General features: G+C 38.7%; 2 protein-coding genes across 9 annotated transcripts in view; one reads left to right on the top strand and one right to left on the bottom strand.

The window, feature by feature from the left end:
* The window catches only part of TEX9 (testis expressed 9), a 202,807-nt gene extending 200,636 nt beyond the window's left edge, over positions 1-2,171 (bottom strand). For all 4 annotated transcript variants that reach the window (XM_087859191.1, XM_087859192.1, XM_087859193.1 and 1 more), the window contains exon 1: positions 1,886-2,171. The gene's annotated coding sequence lies outside the window, so the exon portion shown is untranslated. The remainder of the gene's footprint in view (positions 1-1,885) is intronic.
* Positions 2,172-2,276: 105 nt separating this feature from the next.
* The window catches only part of RFX7 (regulatory factor X7), a 128,949-nt gene continuing 106,825 nt past the window's right edge, over positions 2,277-24,400 (top strand). For 2 of the 5 annotated variants that reach the window (XM_087859184.1, XM_087859183.1), the window contains exons 1-2: positions 2,904-3,035; positions 11,691-11,838. Coding sequence is in view for 3 of the 5 variants with exons in the window: in XM_087859180.1 (XP_087715306.1) it covers positions 2,875-3,035 (161 nt within the window). In the remaining 2 variants the exon portion in view is untranslated. Of the gene's footprint in view, positions 2,718-2,869; positions 3,036-3,082; positions 3,245-11,690; positions 11,839-24,400 lie in introns of those variants that run through there. The other 3 variants (XM_087859180.1, XM_087859181.1, XM_087859182.1) reach the window with 3 other exon arrangements.

Below are 24,400 nucleotides of genomic sequence, written 5' to 3'. Positions count from 1 at the left end.
TCTTTCTTGAATGAAATCCCCCACTCCCTAGAATCTCCCCCTCCCAGGGTGTGGCAAGGTGGAGCCATCATTCTCTCTTGACCAAGTAAAAAAATAGAATCTGGGGGACTTGGCAACTTTCCCAAATGCTTTTCTTTCTTTCTTTCTTTCTTTCTTTCTTTCTTTCTTTCTTTCTTTCTTTCTTTCTTTCTTTCTTTCTCTCTCTCTCTTTCTTTCTTTCTTTCTTTCTTTCTTTCTTTCTTTCTTTCCTCCATCTTCCCCATGGACATAGAGTTTACATATACATTCAAGATTCTTCAGTATTACATCATTTTCAGCATGGGTTGCAGATTGTGGAATTAGACTTCCAGGATCAAAGTCCTGGCTCCCTCACTAATTGGATAACTTTAAGAATGTTATTTAACCTCTCTAAGCTTCTGTTTCATCTGTATAATAGAAGAATAATAACACCTACAGTATGTATAGTTTGGGAAGGAATAACTATGATAATGTATAGAAAGTGCCAGATCTGGCATGCTGCATGTGCTCAACAAACATTAGCTATTTTTATTCTTCTTCAAAGTTTCTGTACAATACACACCATGTCTATGAATTTGGTACAGAAAAATACTCTTTACATAGGACACAAAGGTACATATGCAAGATGAATTCATAAACAACCTATATTTTCCTAAAGTGGCTAAGCTAAAAGTGACCTTAGGTTATGGGAAAGGGGGCTACTTTGTATTAAACAATCAGTGCAAAGGGTATCAGGATGCAAAGGGATCCAAGGAGCCTGAAACCCTCTTGGAGGAGCTGTGTTTTGTACCCAGGTGTCCTCCTCCCTCCCATTTCACCACACCCGACCATGCATCTGCGAGTATTCAGAGTGAATCTGGGAGCCTGGCCTGAGTGCACAGTGGTGCAAAAGCAAGAGAGTTCCAGGGCAAGGCAGGGCACAGAACACTCCGAAGCCAGGAAGCCCAAGCCAATCAGATTCCCCACCCAGGACTCTAAAAGGTGGCAGAGCCTCATGGCCCAAAGTCCAAGCACAGCAGGAAAGTGGCCAGAGAACCTGATAGGTAGAAACCTGATAGAAACTGTCAGAAAAGTTAAAGCTGAAGAGCTCAGAACACCCACAGGCCCAGAGAAAGGTCAGTGTGAGTTGAGCAGCTGTTCCATCTGGTGCCAGAGGCCTTGGCTGTTGTCTTCTACAGCCAGGCAGTTTAGGCCTCCCTGATCAGCCCCACCTAGAAAAGCCAATTCTTCTGCTCTTAAAGGGGACTTGCTTGTTTCTAGCAGAGTCTTATTCTTAGTGGACAAAACTGTCTCTTAAGTATGAATGGGAAGAAGGGCGCAGAGAGTGCGTCCAAGGGTTCAACTGGCTCCAAAGGAAGGTGCTTGTGGCTGGAGCCTGAGCCTCCATGTTGCGAGAACTGCATGTGTTTCTTTCACAGGCAGGCAGGGGCCTTGGTTGCCAGGGACCCTGACAAGCCGCGACTTGAGCGGTGCCTTAGAGCCTGGGTTGGCTAGAGAGCGGTATAGAGGAGGGAGGGAGGGCATTCCTGGAAAGGGGGTGGGGTGGGGAGGTGAGGGGAACAGCATGAGCAAAGGCACGAAGGAAGAATGAATCTGCTGCGCGTTGAGAATGGCATGGAGACTTCACTGATTGGAGCCGGGAGTTCTTGCAGGGGGATGGAGGCAGCTATGATTGGATAACTAAAGTGGGGCCAGATTTGGAGGGCTTTGAATGCCCGACTGAGAAGCACTCAACCCAGCTCCTGACTTGCGATTTCCGTTCAAGACTGAATTACCTAAAGGGTGGTTAATTCCAAAGGGTGTTCCTCTTTCGGGGCTTCTGAAAAGTCAGCTTATCCTCTTACCTGCTTCAATTCTCTTCACTTACCCAGGGAGAAAGCAATCCTCACTTGTCCAGGGTGGGGGGGGACGTTGATTAATTGCACTTTTCCTGATTTGAAGATGCCAGAAAAAAAACCCCAAATCCCATTTCCACGCCAAATATTATATTTGGTTTCTCCTCCTCCTTCTCCTCACGCAAGTTCTCTTTCTCTCGCCAGCACCTCCCCCACGTTTTCCTGCTCTCCTCCACCAGCTTGGCCAGTCCCCTCCTCGGCCCCGGCGGCGCGCGTTCCGGGCCAAGCTCGCCCGCGCCCGCCCTGCGCACCCGTGCGCCCCCCTCCCGGCCCCCCGCGCCCGCGCCCGCGCCCGTAACCCGCACACGCTGGTCCACGCCCCCCCTCCCCCGGCGGAGCGGTAGGTGTTTTGCCGTCTGCGCCGGGCCGCAGTGCGGCTGCGCGCACTAGGCTGCCTCCCGGGCTGGCAGGGCAGCGGCGGCCGCGGTGGCGGCGGGGCCGGGAGCGAGCGGCGGCGGCAGCGGCGTGGGGAGTGGCGTGGAGCCGAGCCTGGGGCTGCAGCAGCGCGGGCCCCCGGAGTAGAAAGCCCCGGGCGGCAAGAAAGGAAGGCCAGGCCGCGGAGTCCCTGAGCAGCCGTTCTTGAATTTGGGGGAGCCTTGCCCCCCCACCTCGTCTTCAGACGTCCCCTCCTCATCCCCCCCCCAGCCCCGGCCGCTGACGGGAGGAGGCGGCGGCGGCGGCGGGGGGCTGAGGGGCGCCGCCATGCCTCTCCCGCGGTGAAGCCTCCCTGCCGTGAGGAGCCGCTCGGTCTCCCCGGTGATGTCCCCCAGGCGGCAGGCGAAAGCGACTCACTCGAGCCCTGGGGTAAAGGCCTAGCTTATTCAGCTTCCTTCCTCCTCCTCCTCCTCTTCCCTTCCCCCCCTCCTCCTCCTCTCCCCCTTCGTCCTCCCCTCCCCGTCTCTTCCCTCACCCTTCCCCGCGCCCCCATCTTCCCTCCCTCCCTCCCACCCCTCCAGCAGCGATGGCAGAGGAACAACAACAGCCGCCACCACAGCAGCCTGATGCCCATCAGCAGCTTCCCCCCAGCGCCCCCAACTCGGGGGTGGCTCTGCCAGCCCTTGTGCCTGGGCTGCCAGGGACAGAGGCCAGCGCGCTGCAACACAAGATCAAGAACTCCATCTGGTAAGAGGATCCTCCATCGCTGGGGTAAAAAAGCCAGGCACATTTCTGCTGCAAAGGGGGTGGGGGGCGGCGGGCGGAGGAGGAGGCGGATGCATTCATTGAATGTGGGTATCCAGAGTCGGGTGCATATTTATAGGACCTCTGGAGGTGTGGGGACTTTGCATCAGCCTCTGGTCTCCATAGCCAAAAATGCCTTTACCCCCTCAATTGTGAGTGTAGATAAACAAGTTATATGTGTTTTTCACTTATGTGTAAGACGAATGTGGGTCGAAATTAAGTCATATTGCATGATGGTGGCATGAATTTGGGACTGAGGAATGAGAAATGTGTTTACTCCTTTTTGCAAGCATACAGGGAGGAAGAAGTGTATTGTGAATTTTCACCAAACAGACATTGTGCGTAAGAATATTAACATGCAGCACAAAACCTAATGTGTCTCTTCCTTTCCGTTGGTTTAGTTGCTATTTCTGGATGTTTTTGCCTTCTTTATTATGAGATTAAATTTCCTTTCCAGGGAGTTTATTTGCATGATTGTGAAGAAAGAAAGGGCTTCTTTAGTATAAGGTATTTTGAGGTGGTAGTTTACACTGTAAAGTGATTTTTTTAATTTAAAAACATGTTTTAATTTAAAATGTCTTGCTGTTTCTTGTCTTTTTAGAAACCATAGATGAGATATCCTTTGCTATTTCTGTACTTTCTTGTATGAGAATTTACAATATTTCAGCATTAGGTTAAACTCTGAAAGACTGGTGGCAGTCTTTTAATAATTAAATACACTGAGTTAAGTCTGTCTTCTGTTAGAGCCATTGTAAATATTCTTTGAACATGAACTTGCATTATTTCTGTAAGATTCTTCATTAACTGACATTTTTTAAAATGTAGTGCTGTTTTAAAAATGGAAAGCAATATTTGGAATTTGGTCTAAGAGATTGCTTTTAATAGAAATTTTAAAATAGAATTGAATGTGGTGTAGGACAAGCTCTGATTTTAAAAATGCAATCTTGCATGTCCATCGTTGAATAGGACTACTAAAATATCAAAACTCCTTACTTTCATTGCAATTTAAAAATAAATGCATCATAAAAACAACTGGCATTGCAGTAAAGTATTTAGACATTTCAAAACAGTGACAGTTTTTAAATACAAAATTAAGGTTTGTTATACAGTAATTTTTATTATTTCTTGGAATACATCCGTATTGTCATGATGCTAATATGAAGTAGGTCAGTGCAGGCTTTAATAGTTTCGTACTACACAGTAATTGGCAGCTGAGTATCCTGCTTTCAGTTTTAATTTTAAGATCAGTTTCAATATTTTAAAGGAGAATATTTTTGACTTTGATAATCAGTAGTCATGTTTTGGCAACTTGAATAGGTCAGATAGGTAAGATTGTCTTCTGTGTGTGTGTGAAACAGAGAAAGAGAGAGAAGCCTTTTTTCTTTAATGGATATCCTCACACCCTTTTAAAAGCTGTTATTTAAAGGGAGAGATGGTTAATCTTCTGCTTACCATCAAGGTTTCCAGAAATCAGTGGGGTTTATTTCCCCCCCTATTAACTTGATGTAACTTAGTGTCTCTGAAGTCATCACTGAATTGCATTAAACACCTTGGTTTTTACATTTAAGGTAAGGGACATCCAAATCTTTTAAAAGGCACATTTTAAAAGTTGAATTAGTAATGTATATTTTAATGTATTATGAGAACAATAGGGGAAAGGAAACTCCACTTTATATTTTTTAACATAGGAGTAAATTGTATAGCCAGCTGACTGACTAATAATGATAGTGGAGTGTTCTTTTTGGTAAATCATGTGATTTAATTATTCTTTTTATTGATAATTTATATTTACACATTCAGTACAGCTTAACTGCACTAACTCTAATGTGAGGAAAAACTTATCCTGAAGTAGAGTGCGCTTCATTTTTTGCTACTTACTCAGAAAAAATAACAGGCAACGAACACCTTAATCCCCAAATATATAATTTTATATCTTTATTTTGAAATTGTAATGGCACACTTACTAGTGTTTATTTTTCAAGTATAGAAATTTATTTGCAAAAATGATTTCTTTATATTGTGTTTAGAACTTTGGAATAAACAGGGGCGCCTGGGTGGCACAGCGGTTAAGCGTCTGCCTTCGGCTCAGGGCGTGATCCCGGCGTTATGGGATCGAGCCCCACATCAGGCTCCTCCGCTGGGAGCCTGCTTCTTCCTCTCCCGCTCCCCCTGCTTGTGTTCCCTCTCTCACTGGCTGTCTCTATCTCTGTCAAATAAATAAATAAAATCTTTAAAAAAAAAAAAAAAGAACTTTGGAATAAACAACATTAGTGGATCATAAACATATATATATATATATATATATATATAGACTCATATCCCCTGCTCTACAAGACTGGATTTACATTATTCATCAAGTGACTATATAAAATAAAGACACTAAAAAGTGAAAGCACCTTCACCACCACCTCCTATGAACTAGTGTATATATGCTAAATTAAAATAATTTTTAATAGATAAGATTACAGTTCTTTGGGTATCTCATTTCACATTTTGTGAGGGAACAGTATCTTTTTATTGTTTATTTTATAACTTGATAATGCCCTGAGAGATCAGTTTTGTACTCCTTTCTACATCAACCTTTGGTATCATTACTAATGAGAATTTAAAATTACGTTAATCCAAAATGTGGCATTTAAAAATTATCAAATGGGTTTTGCATTTAGGTCGATCATAGTTTCTAAATTATTAAACTTGCAGATCACAAACAAGTCTGTACTTGTCTTCCTATTCAACAAACACACTTATAGTATGTGAGGCTGGTCTTTAGCTGGACAATGAGTTATTTATTATTTCAGTTCATAATTAATTTATTCTGTTTATTAAACTAAAATGCTATTTGATAAAAGTATGTCCATTATAATTTCAAGCATTAAATGAGACTTTGGAAAAAAAAAGATAAGTGTTCAAAGTTGAAATCATGGTATCTAATGAGACCAGAAACTATTATTTCATAAGAATTGGAAATATAATTTATAATTTTTAAGGTAGTTCTAGAAAATAAAGATACTGCCAAATTGATAGTATTGTAATATTTGTGTAATATATTTATGAATATCATCAACTTAAGTCCAAGTTAGCAAGCCTGCACTATTCTTGACCTTCCTCATCCCCACTCCAGAGACAAGGTCCTAATCAATTAGTACTTTGAAAGGAGATTTATTTGCAGAGATGTGTTTTAATACTGAATATGTTGTGAAAATGTTGTTTATCTTTTCTAAACAGTAGAATTCTAATATGAACTTTTCAATAAAAAAGGAAAACTAGTAACCGATGTCTTTTTTTCTAAATGAGAATCTGTACTTTCAACCTAAAACAGCCACAGCTAACCCCCATGCAAACCTCTTGAACTTAACTGTGCACCCCTGTTTGGTTACGTAAGAAAAGAATACCACAGCAAGTTTTTCTTTCCTCTTATCTCCCAGTATCTTCATTGTTTAAAAGAGAAAAAAGTTAATTTGTATTTAGTTTGCATATATGTATATATACTAAGTTCTTTCTTTTCCATTTTAAAGCAGTTTCATTTGAAACCCTGGTAAAATAAAATTGCTATGGAAAAACATAGGATAGAAAATTTTACATTTGATATCTCTTCTGTCTTTTTTGTAATTAGTTATAAGAATGATCGTGCTTTCATGGCTGGGAGTGATTAACATATTTGCAATTAGGCTGTAACGTAAACAACAAACCTTTACCTAGAAATTCAAAAGAAATCTTGATGTTTTATTGTAGAAAATGTTCTAATACTGTATTTACTCAACAAACGAATTCAGGGATTCTTAAAAGAATTAGTTATCAATTGTTATTTTTATTTATATAAGCTTTTATTTGTAAGATTGTACAAACCATTTCTTAAACAGTCGTGTAAGATGTGTCATTGTTCTACCCACTTTTTGGAAACAGATAAATTAAATGACAGGAAACCTAGGATTCCTCTCATTCATTATCAGTCCCTGGAAACTTCTGGAGCCAGAGTTCCCTGTCTTATATTAAGTCCTGTAAGTCATACAGACTTCCCAATCTCATACATTTTAGACTTAAAATTATAAATAAAGTGGAATTATATATGTGGACCATTTGGATGTTTTCTAAATTCTAATTTAAACCCCAATTCAGCAATTTTGTTTTACTTTCTAATTTATTAGTTACAATGAGCAAAGGACGATGATCCAAAAGGTTTACATAGTGATACCGTATTAGACCTGATTCTGTCCCATATACTAGAACTTAGCAGTTCCATTTTTGTCCTTGGTTCTGGGTCAGGGCATTTATTAGCTCTGTCTGAGAAAAAAGTTATTGTTCCTTCTCCTGCAGTTGGAAACATTTACTGTAAAGCTTATAACTTTAGAGTTTGCTTTAACCATAAGTCCCTGATCTTCATTTTGCTTTAAAATTAGAGACTGACGAGTACATTAGCTAGCTTTTATATATTTTTGATTAGTTGTTTGAACATGCTGCTTGCCCTGCGTTTAGCCTGTCTTCCATACCAAGCACACCAAGAGTGCTTTTGTTTGTCTATATTGAGGCCGGCTGTGATGGTTGCATCCCAACACTGAGTGTTTGTGATTCCAGAAAGAAGGCAGTTCCTTGCTCTCCTTTATGATTTGAAACTAACGAAATTGTCTTCCCTCTTGACCAGGAAGGCACGTTAAGCAATTATAGCCCCTGGATTTTTCTGGCCTAATGTTTAGCTCTTAGGTAATGGATGTGTGTGTGTGTGTGTGTGTGTGTGTGTATAAATAATTTACCAATTTGCTCTCCCCACTGGGAGGTGTCTTGAATGTTATGTGCAAAAATGATTTGGTTTCTATCTCACTATTAGTTTTTGGTATTACTAGGGGAAATGAGTTTCACAGTCATGGAAAAGACAGAAGTGTTTTATCTGTTGTGAAAGAATGCTTTGAGGAAAAAACTTGTGTCACATCACTTTTTATGTTAGAAAAACAATGTTGCACACTAAAATTGTACAAATGAAAATAATTAAAATGAGCATTGTCATTTACTCATATTTGAACACTAAGCAAGAACAGTGTGTAAGTACTCACCTGAGTACCTGCTATATACAAAATACTATGCTAGAGACTGGCATTTGCGGAATGCGCATTCACTTGTAATGTTAGCCTTACAATATTAACCTAGCAAAAAAGTGCAATAAAACTCTTTTATTCAGTTAGGGAACCAGGGAAAGAGGTGACAAGTCCCAAAGTGTTAATTGTGAGAAAAGTAGACCTTCGTTTCCTTGTCTGTAAAATGAAAGGTGTATACTAGATGACCTTGCAAGTAAGTTCCTTTAGCTTAACTTTCTATGACTCTGTTACTAAATTAATATTGACAGCAATAATGAAACATACCATAAGCACAGTGAAAGACTAACAGAATTAACTAATCACAGGCAGTCAACAGAACATTTTCAAAGGACGAATTGTTAGGATTTGTCAGTGTTTCCTTGGGTGTTAGCCCAGGAGGACTATCTGAAGGTGTTATTCACTTCTTGTTACCTTGTGCAAGAGTTCTGTTATATGAGATTCAGTCTGCAAATATTTATTGAACATGTATTACATTTAAAGTGTTCTAAGAGCCGTTGTTGATTATGCAAAAATATGTAAGTCTATGCAGCAGTCCTTGTTGGGAAGTTTACTAGCTGAGAGATTGCACTAGGGGGACTATTTGTGTGCTTGTTTTGTTTTGTTTTGCCTCTAAAGAGGTTCTCCATACTTATAAGCACTTCACATAGGAACTTTTTTCAAAATAGGAAATTTTGTAATAATGTTATATTTTAAGGCAGTAGTGGATGTTATGTTGTCAATTTGGTTATGTGAATAAGAAAGGTGTATTTTCTTTTCAGAATAATGTAGTTTTGGGTTGAGCCTCACAACTTTTCCTCTTCATCTAGGGTAGACTTTTTAAATGTGTAATTGTGACAGTTCTTTATACCTATAAAGAACAAGACAGTAAGATGGTGATTCCATATCTCTGACCAAACTAGACCAGTCTTACCCAGTGCTTCTTTTTCCAGCAGACTCTGTGTATTTAGTTGCTTTCTCTTCTGCTTTATTGAAGGTTCTAGGAGTTCAGGTTAAGATGAGCAGCATGGACCAAAAGGAGGAAGGATCTTTCTGTCCTGGGCAGGATAATGAATAAGGAACAATAAGCTCTGAGGCCTTAATGCACTCAATTGCTGACTATGAGATTAAGATGGTTAACCCTTAACCAAATGAATAGAAACTTTAAAACATGATTTAATTTTTTTTTCTTGAGACTTTTATTTTCCTCTGTTTATGGACTATAATATCTATTTAGAAGAGGAAATAGAAAACAACTAGGTTTGGTTAATTATGCATATCATTATCAGACATCTATTACAATAGCTCCTATATATATTATGAAAAGTTGTGTGAGAGGTGAGGTTTTATATTCCTTGTATCTAAGAACAAACTGAAAACATAAAGATATTCCTTGCTATTTGAGTCTGTTTGGTTTCTGAATTCAGAGAGTGAGAGGTCAGAGTAACAGATTCCAATCTGTTATGTCTTGGAATTTTGGAAGGCAAGAGCCCATATGGTGTGAAATCCCAGCTCCTCCAAATAGCCTTATCTTTAAAAAAAAAAAAAAAAAAAATTTTTTTTTTTTACCTGAACCCATTCATAGCCTGAGTTTAGATGGTAAGGGTTCAGATAGCAAAGGTACTTTTACATTCATTCCAACACAGGATTAACAAGTTGATATGAATTTACATGCTAAATCTGATTGATTAGTGATACCTACCAAGGGCATGGGGGTAGACGTGAACTTATTGGTATCTTGCAGGGTATGAGTCCCTAGGGCTATGGTGTTTCAATTTATGAGGTCTCATTTAAAGATACAAACCAAGCATCGAGAGCACTTGGGTTTGTATTTTTCTTTCTGTACTTCTATTTTTTTAATTTTTCTGTGGCTTTCCTACTTTGATCACCTTGTACTGCATTAAGTGACTACTGCAGTTTGCACTAACCCATTTTCTTTGCTTTTATTATCGTTTCTCTGCTTATGCCTGTGCTGGTCTCTTTACCCACTACTTTAAAAAACCTTTCTTTTTTTCCTGCTGATACAAGGGTTTAACTTTAAGATTCAGTTCATGTGCTACTGTTTCCATGAAATTTTTCTCAACTCTCGAAAAACAATGATCTGGGTTGTGTAAATTAACTTTTTTCAGTGATTTAGGCTGGCCTTACCTGAGATGAGCCCATTTTATTTAATTTGTACTGAATTTAAGTGAAACATTCTCATTTTTTAATATGTGAAGTTCGTAGAAATTCAGAGACTGAATATACCTGAAACAAAGCAGTCACTGCATAATAAGTAATTTACAATATGACAGTAAAATATTTTATTTATGTGGGGTAGCTAAGTACTTGCCATTGTTTTTGCAGTAGGTATGAAATTTTAAAGATTTAATTGGATAAGAGTGTCATTTTAGTGACATCTTGCTTGAAGTAAAGTTGGTGCTTCTGAGAGCCTGGGAAAATGTATTTGAACAAGATGCTTCAGTTAATTTAAGTGAATCACTTCGCTAATTTGATTGCAGTTATTTGATCTATTAATTGCATATGTACATAAGCAATCTGTGATCTAAAATGTAACTGTCAGATTATTACATGCATGATCCCTTTTTCTGAAGCAGGAGATATTTAAAAGCAGTATTTGGCCAAATTCTGTACATACAAGTTTCAAAGAAGTGAGAAGGTCAAGAACTAATCCTGAATTTACAGAATCAAGTGGTCAGGGAAAACTGAATTCCCTATACCTTTATTTTAATGTCTAGTATATACAGGCATAGAATTAAAAAGTAATAAGCACTACTCTGCTTTTAAAACATTCACCCCGTGTATAGTAGTTGCATGCATCATCTGTAGAATTTAACAAAAGTAAGATTTTGTTAAATGCAGTGATAGTATGGTATAATCGATACTAAAAAATAGAGTTAGAGAGGGATTCAGTAGGGTATAATACGCTTATTGGCAAAATTCAGGCTGGTGACCTTAACAAAAATCAAGAGATGGGCTGTTGATCCAAATACACTTACTCGTATGCTTACTGGGAAATCTTTATTCCCACTAGCAGGAATTAGATTCACAGTTGTTGGTGACAGGAAGCCTTGCCAGTAATGAGAATAATTAGGGGAAAATAGCTTAGGTCAAAATTTGCTTGATTGGGGAGTGGGGTTTCCACCAACCACAATTCTCTCATCAAAATGCAAAGATAGAAGAAAGAATATAAAGTAATAATAGAGAAGAAGAGGATGGGCATGTTGAGAACTGGGGCAGAGAACCAGAAACTGCTCTGTTAGTTTTAGAAGAGGACTATGTACCCTGAGTGGACTCTCTTTGAATAATGGCCACTTCATGAAGAGGATTAGAATATTACTATATGTGGGGTTCCTCATATACCTCACTTAGCCAATATTTTGGCTCCTATGTTTTAGCATCTGTATCTGTGTACTTTCCCATTATAGGATGAAATTTGTTTTCCCCTTTGGATTCATCCCTTTCCATATATTTAGGGAATTTGTTCTAATACATATCCTTTCTGTCAGCATCATCAAACTGTTCTTTTCCACAGGCTGCTTTTCCTGTGACTTTATACATGCTTATGACTTCCTTAAAGCAGCAGCAAACAACCTTGGAGAAAAGTTTTTGCAGTAAAACAAAGAGTTGATCTTTCAGTGACCTAAAGAGCTCATTCATAGTCTAAGAAAAAAAGTCATTAGGTAAGTGAATGAAGAATGTAAATACTCATTTTATAAGAATAATAATATAAACAGTTAACAATGCAAAAATCCTTATTCGATAATAAAAAATAAAGCAGAAAAGTGCTTTTTTTTGGCCACTAAGAAAAGATTTAAGAAACATGGTAACCATTGCTAGCTTATCTCACCCCTGAGTTTACTATTTTGCTTACCCGTTTCCCTCCCCTCCAGTCCCTCATTTATTATGCTGTTGTGTGATATATAAGCCCACTCATACGTATGGTGGAATAAGTGAACATACATTTTAAAAACATTAACTGGTTTTGCACTTAGGTGGTGGAACAAAATGTATGCTTCCCCCCCTTTATTATTGTCTCAAAATTTTCTTGAATGAGCAGGCATTATTTTTAGTTTAGAAAAATCCAAACAAGTAAAATAATCCTTTGTCTACCCTGCTGCTCTTCCTTTTAGCTGCCATCTGTCCATCAGCTCACCACCCCCACTCTGCTAGATCTTCTCTGCTCTTGTCCTTTTTGACTCTTGCAGTCTGGCTTCCTGTTCTTCTTGCCAACTCAGTGGCCTTTTTTCAGTCTTTATCTTTCCTTATGTCTTCAGCGCTTCTTGTTACCGTGACTCCTTTGCAGTTTGGGAATTCTCATTCGTTCCTTTCTGAGAGCCGCCTTTGTGTCAGCTACTCTGCCGGGCATTGGGGGTTCCATGGGCAAAGATGCAAGATCCTTGTTTCCATGGATCTTATTTCTGATTAGCATCTTATTTTTCCTGCTGCTTTCCTCTAGATGCGCTTTAATTTTGAATATCCAGACACTTATTTCTCAGCCATCCATTTTTTTTCTCTGTTCACTTCTTCACCAAAGTCAGAAATACATGGGCTGACCAGACAACTGTAATCACATCTGCTGATTCATTTGCTAGAGTACAGGTAGCTACCACTGTCATTGTAAACTGGACGTTTTCACAGTAATCCTTCTATGCCATCAAGCCTTGCTACCTCAGTTGGCTTTCATTTCTAGCTAATCTACTCCTTTGGGTAGTAGAGAGCACCTGTTCCTTCATTCCATCAGGCTAGCAACATTGGTTTCATATTGGATTTTTCTCTCTTATCCCTGTGCCCAATATTTTAAAAAGTTGCCAAGCTTGCAGTGTCACTTAATTTTCCCTGTCTTCTACTCCCTATATTTCCGCTGCCAGGACCATAGTTCAGTGCTTTACCATCTCATTCCTGGATTATTACAGTGGCAGTATAGTTGCTCTCTGTCCCTGGCCTTTTCCCCTCACTGAACTATGCTGTTTATTGCTGCCAGCATTGCTTCAAAAACATCCTTTTCCATGTAGTCTTCTTCAAATAACCTATAATAATTTCACTTTGCCTACCATATCGTTATCTAAAGATTTCTGTCAGGTTTCAAAGGCCTGTATAATCTAGCCCCATACAATCAGTCCAACCCGATTTCTTTCTGTTCATCAGTGTTGAACTCCCGTCAGGCAAGCACTTCAGTGTCTGCCTTATATTTTATGGTTCTCCTTTTATTCCGGCTTTATATCTTTCCTGGAATCTCTACTCGCCTGTATCCAAATCCTACTTAATCATTTTTGAAGTCATAGTTCAAATCATTATACTATAAAACATCCTTTAGCTACTGTAGTCCACACTGGCCTTTTCTTGACCTCAAACTGTAGAGTGATGTTTTACAATTAAGCACTTAATCACTTTAATTTCTGTCCTATGCTTTTCTAATAATCAACAAGTTCTTCGAAGCTAGGGGCAACACCTTTTGCATCTTTCTGTTTCTCATCTAGCAGAAAGTACTAGTGAATACTATTTTTTGTCTACTGCATTCTTAGAGACAGTTGATTTTTTTCTACATATTAATGGTTCTGTATTTGATTTATTTGATGTGGTAATTTTCTCCCCAAATAAGTTATTAAATTCATGCTGCATTTTACAGAATGGAGGGCTTACAGCAACTGATTTTTTTTTTTAAAAATTGCATCAGTGAAACTGAAGTAATCATTTATTTAGCGTTTCAGTACTACTAATCAAATGTTTATTACTCTATATCTAGAATAAAAAATAACTATGTCCAAAGTGAGAGCCACTGTGTCCCCCGTTTTAAAAATACTGGACAAATGACTGCTACATAGCTTAGTAACCTTTTATGAATGAGTATACAGTAGTATTTAGTTAGCATTTGTGGGCTAATCTGCATTCCAGCCTAGTTCCCAAGAGATAAAGTTGGAATTTTGAAGAACCCCTTAACATTGACCTGGAGATAGCTTCTTTAAAGTTTGGTTCTGGTGGAGGGTTTGACCTGCTTATTTTAGGAGCCAAGACCCAAGGCTAAGTTAACTTGTTGAGTCATGGCCAAAGCCAGAAGATAGCAAAGGAAATCTGTGAGTTAGGGTAAATAACCAACTGAGGGAGGTGGATTGATTGAGGAAGTAACAAGGGAATGAATAAAATAGGAAAGCAATTCTTAAGGCCCAAAGTGTTTCAGATTCATAGAATAGGTGACAGTCTGTTGGACCTTTCTGTTTATCTGACAAAGAGACTTTTTGTGGTTTTTTTCTTTTTTTTTTAGTCTGATATTCTTTCTTTCAGAGAGTTACAACAACTGGTTTTTAAAAGACCCTTAGAGAATATATCTTCTACTAAACAATAGTAAGCCACAGTCCTCTGTCGCAAAATCTGAGTATTCTCGGGGCACCTGGGTGGCACAGCAGTTAAGCGTCTGCCTTCGGCTCAGGGCGTGATCCCGGCGTTATGGGATCGAGCCCCACATCAGGCTCCTCCGCTATGAGCCTGCTTCTTCCTCTCCCACTCCCCCTGCTTGTGTTCCCTCTCTCGCTGGCTGTCTCTATCTCTGTCAAATAAATAAATAAAATCTTTAAAAAAAAATTTTTTTGAGTATTCTCAACCCTTGAGTACCCCAGGTAGAGTTAATAACTCCTTTATTTTAATTTTCTAGTATTTGAATGTAATTGTTACAGCATTATTTACACTGTGTTGCAAAAGATTTTCATTAAACTGAATTCTTTAATCTCGGCAATTGTATACTAAATGAATTGATGGATGAATTGATAAATAAAAATTAGAGATAGTACACAGTCATCATTGTACTCAGCCCTGGTCAGCAATTAAAAGACAGACAGACAGACACACACGCACACAAAATACCAGAGGTCACATGTACAAGAAAGTATGGGCTGTATAACCCAGAGCCAGCAAGCTTCTACTTTGAAGGGCTAGCTGGTAAATACTCTTGTCTTTATAGGATATAGGGTCTCTGTTGCAACTACTTTATTCTGCCATTGTTATCAAGAAAGTAGCCACAGACCATATATATATACATACATATATATATATATATGTATGTATATATATATATATGAATGAATGAATGAATGAATTTGTTCCATTACTGGCAGGATTTGGCCTCAGAGCAGCAGTTTGTGGACCTATATATACCAAACTACTTGAAGAATACAGTAATGATTCTCAATCTTCACTCCCTTTTATTGACAAACAGTGGATGACAGTCACCTGCTTGATACTAATTGTCTTATAATTCTCCTTTAGGTAACCCCAGGATTATGTGTAAGGCATATTAGAATGCAAACAAGTAAGAGTTATATTCCAGGGATAGACTTACCTAACCCTTATGATAATGATAAAGTATATTGACTTACTGTTTCTGGTGTGACACATAAAGTGCTTGGAAGTCCTTACTTTGTCATCCCAACAAGAAAAAAAGCTGAACAAACTGAGAATCAACATTTCTTCTTAGATGCGTCAAGAGAATTGAGGTCTCAGGGCAAACTGCCACCTGGAAAACTGGAGATAGGCAGATAAAAGAATCAAAGTTTATAGGTGGCAGAAGCTTAGGAGTAGAAGCCCCACAGCTGAAACCGCTGTAGGTAGGAGCACTTTAAGCTTAATTAATGAATTCACTGCTGGAGGCTCGGGGTGGGCTAGCTTGAGAGTTGAAAACCAAGGAGGCTGAGTCTTGAGGCTCACTTTCCTGAGTCTTACCTCCAGGAGCCCTACCAGGTTCTCCCTGTGAGGATTAGAGAAAAAATTTTTTACTGCCTGCATAGTGAGGGAGGATTTCAAGGGGTGGGGAGTTTGCAGGTAGGGCCAAGGAGGGAGGAGGAGAAAAATAATCGTTTTGAAATATACCCAGAACTCTCTGTTCTCTTTAACAAAGCCTGTTTCAAGGGAAAGTATTTTACCAGAGCCTAACCAACAGGGGCTCTGCCAAAGCCTACCTGACCTGGAGGAAGGGAAATACCCAACATAGGCTCCCTAAAAGACTGAGACCTAATCATAGGACAATAGAATCTCTCTCCCAACTTCACCACCGTATCAGTAGGGCTTTTAAAACAAGTGTAAGCCTCACACCTTATTTAAAGAGTCTCTAGGAATTTCCAAGGAGAACATGGGAAACAAAAACAAGGACATTAGAGAAAATTTTAGCCTTGGACACCAAGCTACAGCAAACAATAAACACAGCCCAGATCCTAGTCGACAAACATAAAACTCACATGGCCTGTCTACCTCAGTTCCTTTTGCCCAACATTATAGCTGGCTTTCAACAAAAGTTTACAAGGCATGCTTACAGACAAAAAAACCCCACAATCTGAAGAGGTATCAAGGAAGCATAAGAACCAGACTCAGATGTGACATAGATTTTGGAATTACCATACTGCGGATTTAAAATTATGATTAATATGCTAAGGGCTCTAATGGAAAAAGTAGACATCATGTAAGAATGGGTGCGTAATTAATGTAAGCAGAGAGATGGACGCTCTAAGAAATAATCCAAAGGAAATGCTAGAAATCAAAAACACTTTAACAGGAATGAAAAATGCCTTTATTGGGCCCATTAGTAGACTGGCCGTACTGAGGAAAGAATCAGTGAGCATGAAGATGTATCAATAGAAACTTTCACAACTAAAATGCAAAGAGAAGAAAAGTGAAAAAGATGGAACAGAGTATCCAAGAATTGTGGAACAGTTAGAAAAGTTGTAACGTATGCATAACTGGGATGTCAGAAGAGGAAGAGAGAAAGGAACCAGAAGTATTTGAAGTATGATAGGTGGGAATTTTCCAAAATCAAAGACCCCAAACTACAGATCCAGGAAGCTCAGAGATACCAAGCAGGATAAATAACAACAAACAGATCTACCCCTATGTATATTATGTCCAATCTGCAGAAAATTAAAGACAAAGATAAAATCTTGAAAAAAGCCGTGGGGAAATAACCACCTCTCCTATTGAGGACAAGGATAAGAATTGTATCAGTCTTCTCTTCAGAAACCAAGCAAGGAAGGAGAGAGTAAAGTATTTAGAGTTGAAAGAAGAAAACCACCAACCTAGAATTCTGCATCTAGCAAAATTATCTTTCAGAAGTGAAGGAGAAATAAAAACTTTCTCAGACTAACAAAAATTGAGGAAATTTGTGACTAGTAGACCTGCTTTGTAAGAGATGTTAGAAGTTCTTCAAAGAGAGAGAAAATAATGTAGGTCAGAAACTTAAATCTACCGAAAGGAGTGAAAAGGAGTAAATGAAGATAATATCTTTTATTTTTCTTATATTTAATTGATCTGACAGATAATAGTTTGTTCAAAATAATGTATTTGATGATTCTAGCTTATGGATAAGTGAAATTAATGACAGTGAAGTTATAAGGGACAGGAGGGAGGAATTGGGAATACTCTTAAAAAGTGCTTATAGTAACTGAAGTGGTTTAGTGTTGTTTTGAAAGTGGACTTGGATTAGTCATAAGTATGTTGCAAACTCTACGGTAACCACTAAAAAGATTTTAAAAGGAAGTGTAATTGATAGCTAAAAGCGTAGAGAAACTAGAATCATATAAGATGTTCAAATAAAACCAGAGAAGGCAGAAATAGAAAAAAAAAAGGCAAGGAATAGTAAATAGTTAAAATAGGGTACATATTAATCCAGCTATACCAATAATCACTTCAAGTGTGCATGTTCAAAATACACCAATTAAAAGAGACTGTTAGAGTAGATTAGAAAACCAAAACAACTGCTCTACCCAGGGAGGGATCCAAACAGTGTTGTTCTGGGTTCCCCTCATAACTTCAAGGGAAACTTTCAAGATGTCCAGAGGCTTTGATAGCCTACAAATGAAGAAGATGTCCTCAAATTCCTTGCAGCAGGAACCCACTTAGGTGGCAACAACCTTGACTTCCAAATGGAACAGTACATCTACAAAAGGCAAAATGATGGCATCTACATCATAAATCTGAAAAGAACCTGGGAGAAGCTTCTGCAGGCAGCTCGTGCCATCATTGCCATTGAAAACCCAGCTGATATCAGTGTCCTCTCTGGGAATACTGGCCAGTTAGCTGTGCCGAAGTGTGCTCCTGCCCCTGGAGCCACTCGTGTTGCTGTCCACTTCACTCCTGGAACCTTCACTAACCATATCCAGGCAGCCTTCTGTGAGCTGAGACTTCTGGTGGTTACTGATTCCCAGGGCTGACCACCAGCCTCTCACGGAGACGTCTTACGTTAACCTGCCTACCATTGCTCTGTGTGACACAGACTCTCCTTGGTGCTACATGGACATCGGCATCTCTTGCACAACAAGAAGGGAGCTCACTGAGTGGGTCTCGTGTGGTGGATGCTGGCCCCAGAAGTTTTGCACATGCGTGGCACCATTTCCCGTGAGCACTCATGGAAGGTTGTGCCTGATCTCTGCTTCTACAGAGATCCTGAAGAGGTTGAAGAGGAATAGCAGGCCACTGCTGAGAAGGCTGTAACCAAGAGGAATTTCAGGGTAAGTGGACTGCTCCAGGTCCTGAGTTCACTGCGACTCAAGCTGAAGTCACAGACTGGTCTTGAAGGTGTGCAGGTGCCCTCTTCTGCCCCTTCAGCAGTTCCCTTCCCAAGACGGAAACACTTGGCTACCACTGAAAACAGGGCTGCAGCTTCTGCTGCTCAGGCCACTGAACGTGTAGGAGCAACCACTGAGCAGTCTCAAGCTGCTCTTCTAAAAAGAGAAAGAAAATAGAAATAAGGTTGATGGAAAATAAATGGTTTGTAAAAGTTGGGGGGGGGGGAACCAAAACAACTATATGTTGTCTACAAGTATACCCTCCACACTTTGGTACTTTATTATTTAGTAACCAGTTGTTTGTAACATGCTTCACCAGTATGTTGTAACACTGAATTTGAGAACCTAAAAGTTGCAAGTAAATGATGATATACTTAAATTATAAAGAGCTGTGGTACATGGCCATGTTTTTTGGGTTTTTTTAAGTTTTTATTTTAATTCTAGCTAGTTAATGTACAGTGTAATATTAGATTCAAGTATAAAATATAGTGTTTGAACAAGTCCATACATCACCCAGTGCTCATCACAACAAGTGCCCTCCTTCATCCCCATCACCTGTGTCACCCATCTCCTCCACCAACCTCCCCTCTGGTCACCATCAGTTTGTTCTCAGTAATTAAGAGTCTGTTTCTTGATTGTGTCTCTTTTTTTCCCTTCGCTGCTTTCTTTTGTTTCTTAAATTCCACATACTGGTGGAATCATGTTATTGGTCTTTCTCTGACTGACTTTTTTCACTTAACATGATACTCTCTAGCTCGATCCATGTCATTGCTAGTGGCAAGATCTCATTCTTTTTGATGGCTGAGTGGTATTCCATTGTATATACACCACATCTTCTTTACCTGTTCTTGGGCTGTTCCCATGTCTTGGCTATTATAGATAATGCTGCTGTAAACATAGGGGTACATGTTTGCCTTTGAATGAGTGTTTTTGTATCCTTTGGGTAAATACCCATTCGTGCGATTCCTGGATTGTAGGGTAGTTTTATTTTTAACTTTTTGAAGAACCTCCACAGTAGCTGCTCCAGTTTGCATTCCAGCGACAGGGCACGAGGGTTCCTTTTTCTCCACATCCTCAAAAACAGCCATTTTTTGGTCCAGTTTTGTGTATCAACTATTTAATTTCCTCTGTTTAGAATTATTTTTACAAGAAATTATCGAGCATTTCTTATGTATATTTTGATTTTTTAAGCAGTTTTAATGAGATAATTTACATACCATTATGTTTACCTGCTTTAAGCATACAATTCAGTGGTTTTTGGTATATTTTTGAAGTTGTGCAATCATTACCATGATCTAATTTTGGAATGTTTTGATTTTTTTTAAAAGCAGTTGAAAAGTGAATTATATTGACTAGATTGATTAGAAGTGGAAAGGTTATTTATCCAATCATAATTCTGAAGTTTCAAAGGCAGTAGGAGCAGTTAAAGTAGTGTTTTTGTTTTATATGTCTTTGAGACTTTTAACAATAGAATGTGGATTTGTAGAAATTCAAAAGATGAAGTTGTAATTGCTCAATTCTTTTTCTCTTTGGTCTTTCCTTGCCTTTATCCTCTGTGGGCCAGTCTTTCATTACTTTAGATATGTTAAAAAGCTTTCTTCTGGGGCGCCTGGGTGGCACAGCAGTTGGGCGTCTGCCTTCGGCTCAGGGCGTGATCCCGGGCATGATCCCGGGCATTATGGGATCGAGCCCCACATCAGGCTCCTCCGCTATGAGCCTGCTTCTTTCTCTCCCACTCCCCCTGCTTGTGTTCCCTCTCTCACTGGTTGTTTCTAACTCTGTCGAATAAATAAAATCTTTAAAAAAAAAAAAAAAAGCTTTCTTCTATTTAGATGCTTACTGCTAAAAAAAAAAAAATTGTCTCAATATTGTCTTAAGCTTCACCATAACTGACCAAATACTTGAGTCTTACTATGGCACACGTTATTTTCTGACATTTCAACTTTATGTATTTGTAATTATAGAGTATAGCATGTCAGCTGTTACTTTTTTCTGTAACATATTTTGAACCAGTGAGATACTTGTACTTTCCTAAATTAATTTTCTGTAAGATAGTTAGAAAATTTTTCTGCCAAGCATAAACTTAGAGTAACTTTTATTTTTAAAAAAACTTACATATTTAACAGTTTTAAAGTAAAAAATAATCAGAATCACAAAGAAGCAGCCCACTGTGGTCATTAATAATGCATTCTGAAATTAGTTGCCGGGGTTTGCTGCCCAGGTCACATAACTGTTAGAAGTTGTTTCCTTTATCAGTAAAATGGAAATAGTAATAGTGCTCACCTTGTAACGTTGTGGTGAAGATTAAATGAGATAACTCATAAAACACTAGTGTAGCATCTGGCACCTGGTAAGAACTTGATAAATGTTGGCTGTTATTTTTTAACCACAATATATTCAAAGAACTTTTTCATTTTAACACACCATCTGTTACTATGATTACTTCTTTATTCTTATTACTGTATTACTGTACTGTGCAGAGGAGACCATGATGATATTTGAGACAAGAGTTATCCAGGCAGAGAGAGAACAACAGATACAAAGGTGAGAAGGCTGCAGCAAGGAAGCCACCTGAGTGGCCAGTGTGTAGGGAGAGTGCTGGAGTGTAGCAGTGAGGTCAGGAGTAAAGGAGGGGCAGATTTGTGTAGGGCATTGCAGGTGTAGTAAGCACTAAAACTTAGGTCCTTATTCTGGGTGAGGCGGGAGCCATTGGAAGGCTCTGAGCGGAAGAGTGACATGACCTTACTGATGTTTTGAAAGTCTCACTGGGTTGCTGTGTGGAGAAGAGACTGTAGAGGGGCAAGGACTGAAAACGGGGAGACTAGGCTGTCCTGGGTCACTCACATTTTGCACTGTGGGGTGTGTGTGTGCACGCTCGTGTGTAAAAGATGAAGTATTTTAAATATTGGTAAGTGGTGGTCTCAGGGTGTTGCAGTTAGCTATGAGTGATTTCATTTTCTTTATACTTTTCTCTGTTTTCCAAAAGATTTTAAAGAGTACTTTTTATAATCATAAACAGAACTGTTACCATTTTAAGTAGAGCTGTGATAATAAAAAAAAAATTATGTAACATATTAGGCTCTTTGATTAGAGGGACATACTTGCATATTAAGAACAGTATCATAGGTGCTATTACTAAAATTGGAAAGATATGTTATCAAAGAGATTAAATGTTCATAATATGTCTATTGGAATGTAACGAAGCACCAGGAATTTGGAATAAATGACCTAAGAGTCTCCTGAATCTTTACCATAGTTAGGTAAACTTAATCACTCTCCCTCTAGGTTCTAATTCTTGTTACTACTGTACATTACAATTTTAATAAAATAATCGTATAATTTTATAATCTACTCTGTTGGAATATCAGCACCACAAAGACAGGAATTATATGTCTCTCACTTAGAGATATTTCCCTACTGTAGAATTTATGTATGCATGAATGCATGAGCTAACTCAGTAACTACCAAACTTCTTTTACAAGTCAGTTGCAGGTCCGGTGCAGTTTTTCCTGCTATTCTTCCTCCCATGTAACACTGTCTACTGTCTTGTGTAGTGTTTAAGTTATAAGTTACTAACTATAGTAGAAGTTAAAAATAGCAACTTTAGTATTTTTTTTAAGATTTTATTTATTTATTAGAAAGAGAGAGAGTGCACACAAGCAGGGGGAGCTGCAGGCAGAGGGAGAAGCAGGCTTCCCGCTGAGCAAGGAGCCTGATGCGGAACTCGAACCCAGGACACTGGGATCATGGCGTGAGCTGAAGGCAGATGCTCAACCGACTGAACCACCCAGTGCCCCCAAACTTTATTATTTTTACTAGTAAAAATCTTTTCTCTGTACACCATTTTCAACAGTATAAAAAGATAGCTTTATTGTAAATTTTTGTTTACAGATAACCTTTTTGAATGTGTAATTTATTTAAGTAGTATTACCAAAGAGAAATATCAAAATTTAGTATGTATAACATCAAATTGTTGGGTTCTTTTTAGCTTGAAGTATGAAACATTTTTCTGAAACTCCCTTATATCCTTTTCTCCCAATGTGGTGGGTTTTACTGGTATATGTTGTATACTTCTTTATTGAAAAGAAGTGTTCAGTGTGCTTACTAGAGTTTTGTTAAAATTCTTTATAATTTTTCACTGGTGATATAGGGGAGGAGAAGAAAGAGTTTTGTGGTGTCACTACCATACTTCTTTATTTTTAACCTCTGGAAATTATGATATATTAGTATAGTCTGACTTCTTGTTGAAAATAAAGTATGAGGAGAGTCTGGCATATTGACAACCTATGCACTTAGCTGTGATCATTAAGGCTTAATTTTGGGTGATGTGATTTCTTTCTTAAAGGCTACTTCCAGAGAATTCAGTATTAACTAAATGCTTATTTTCTGTTGTTGTTTGTTTAAGAATTTATTTATTTGAGAGAAAGAACACAAGCAGGGGGAGCTGCAGAGGGAGAGGGAGAAGCAGGCTCCCCAGCTGAGCGGGGAGCCCCATGCAGGACTAGATCCCAGGACCCTGGGATCATGACCTGAACCAAAGGCAGACACTTAACCGACTGAGCCACCCAGGCGCCCCTAAATACTTATGTTTTTATGTCCATCTCAGTTCTTTAGAAAATCTTTCTGATCACTTTTGTTTTCTTGGAGAGTTTTTATTCATTATTTCTTGCTCCTAGGGGATTTTTGAAGTTTTTAAAAAACAAAACCCAGAGAACTCCAAAAAGTTTCTCCTACATAAAAACGGATATGAAGAACCTCCAGACAGAAAGAAAGTTCCCTTGTGTTTTTGGTTGGTGGCTTCCCACTTCTACTCCCATCCCTGTGTTGGGTGCTACTTTTCTTCGGGGCTGCAGTTTTGTTTTTATGTCCTTCATTTCTGGAGGGACATAGAGTATATGCAAAACTATTTCTATATTTAACATTATATATATTTTATATATATATCATCACAATAAGGAAAACTTTGAATACACTTGAATACTAGTGCGTACATTATATCAGGGTCCTACTTTTGTTGTATTAAATGGTACGTCTTAACAAAGTTGTAAGTATTTATAGTTTTCTATTATTTTCTTGTTCCATCTTTGCTTCTAGTCCCAGTTTTCTCAGTTCCTTTCATTACTTTTTGTCTTTTTTTTGTCCAGTTCTGCCTCTGAAGTGGGCATGTAGCATCTGTTTGTGACCCTAAAGCTATTCCTTGCTTTCTGTCCTTCCCTAGGTGACTTCCCTTTGGATAACTAATGTTGGATGCCTATACCTGTACTTCCTCTTAATCTTTATAGTTAACCACCACTTGTTCACCTCTCCTTGGAGTCCTTACTCTAGGCAGACTCTCTGCATTAGTCTGTTACATCTACTTCTCTAGACTTGTATTCAACGTGGATCATCTAGTCTAAGACAAGATACAAGTAAATTGTGAAGAGAAGGATTTCCTCCCAGCACTCAGGTTAATAGAGTACAAGGTGTTTATAGCAGATAATTCGGAATCTCCTAGTTTGTCTTCCTGAATTTTTCTCCTTCCCTTTTTTTCTGTTGTTTTCTCTTGTTCTTATTCTTTCTACCTTTTACCTTTTTCTCTATCTCCCGCCTTCCTCTCCCCAGTACAAAAGAAAAAAATTTACCTGTGTAATTTGTTTTATCTCTGCTTTTCTTACATTGAATCTTAGAAGTTGTCAGCTCTATATTTATCAGGTTATTTGAA

This window comes from Ursus americanus, chromosome 36, assembly GCF_024610735.1.
Source record: "Ursus americanus isolate L20-20 chromosome 36, mUrsAme1.1.p, whole genome shotgun sequence".
Lineage (NCBI taxonomy): Eukaryota > Metazoa > Chordata > Mammalia > Carnivora > Ursidae > Ursus > Ursus americanus.
Note: the sequence above shows the minus strand (reverse complement) of the source record. Positions and strands in the feature narration are given on the sequence as shown.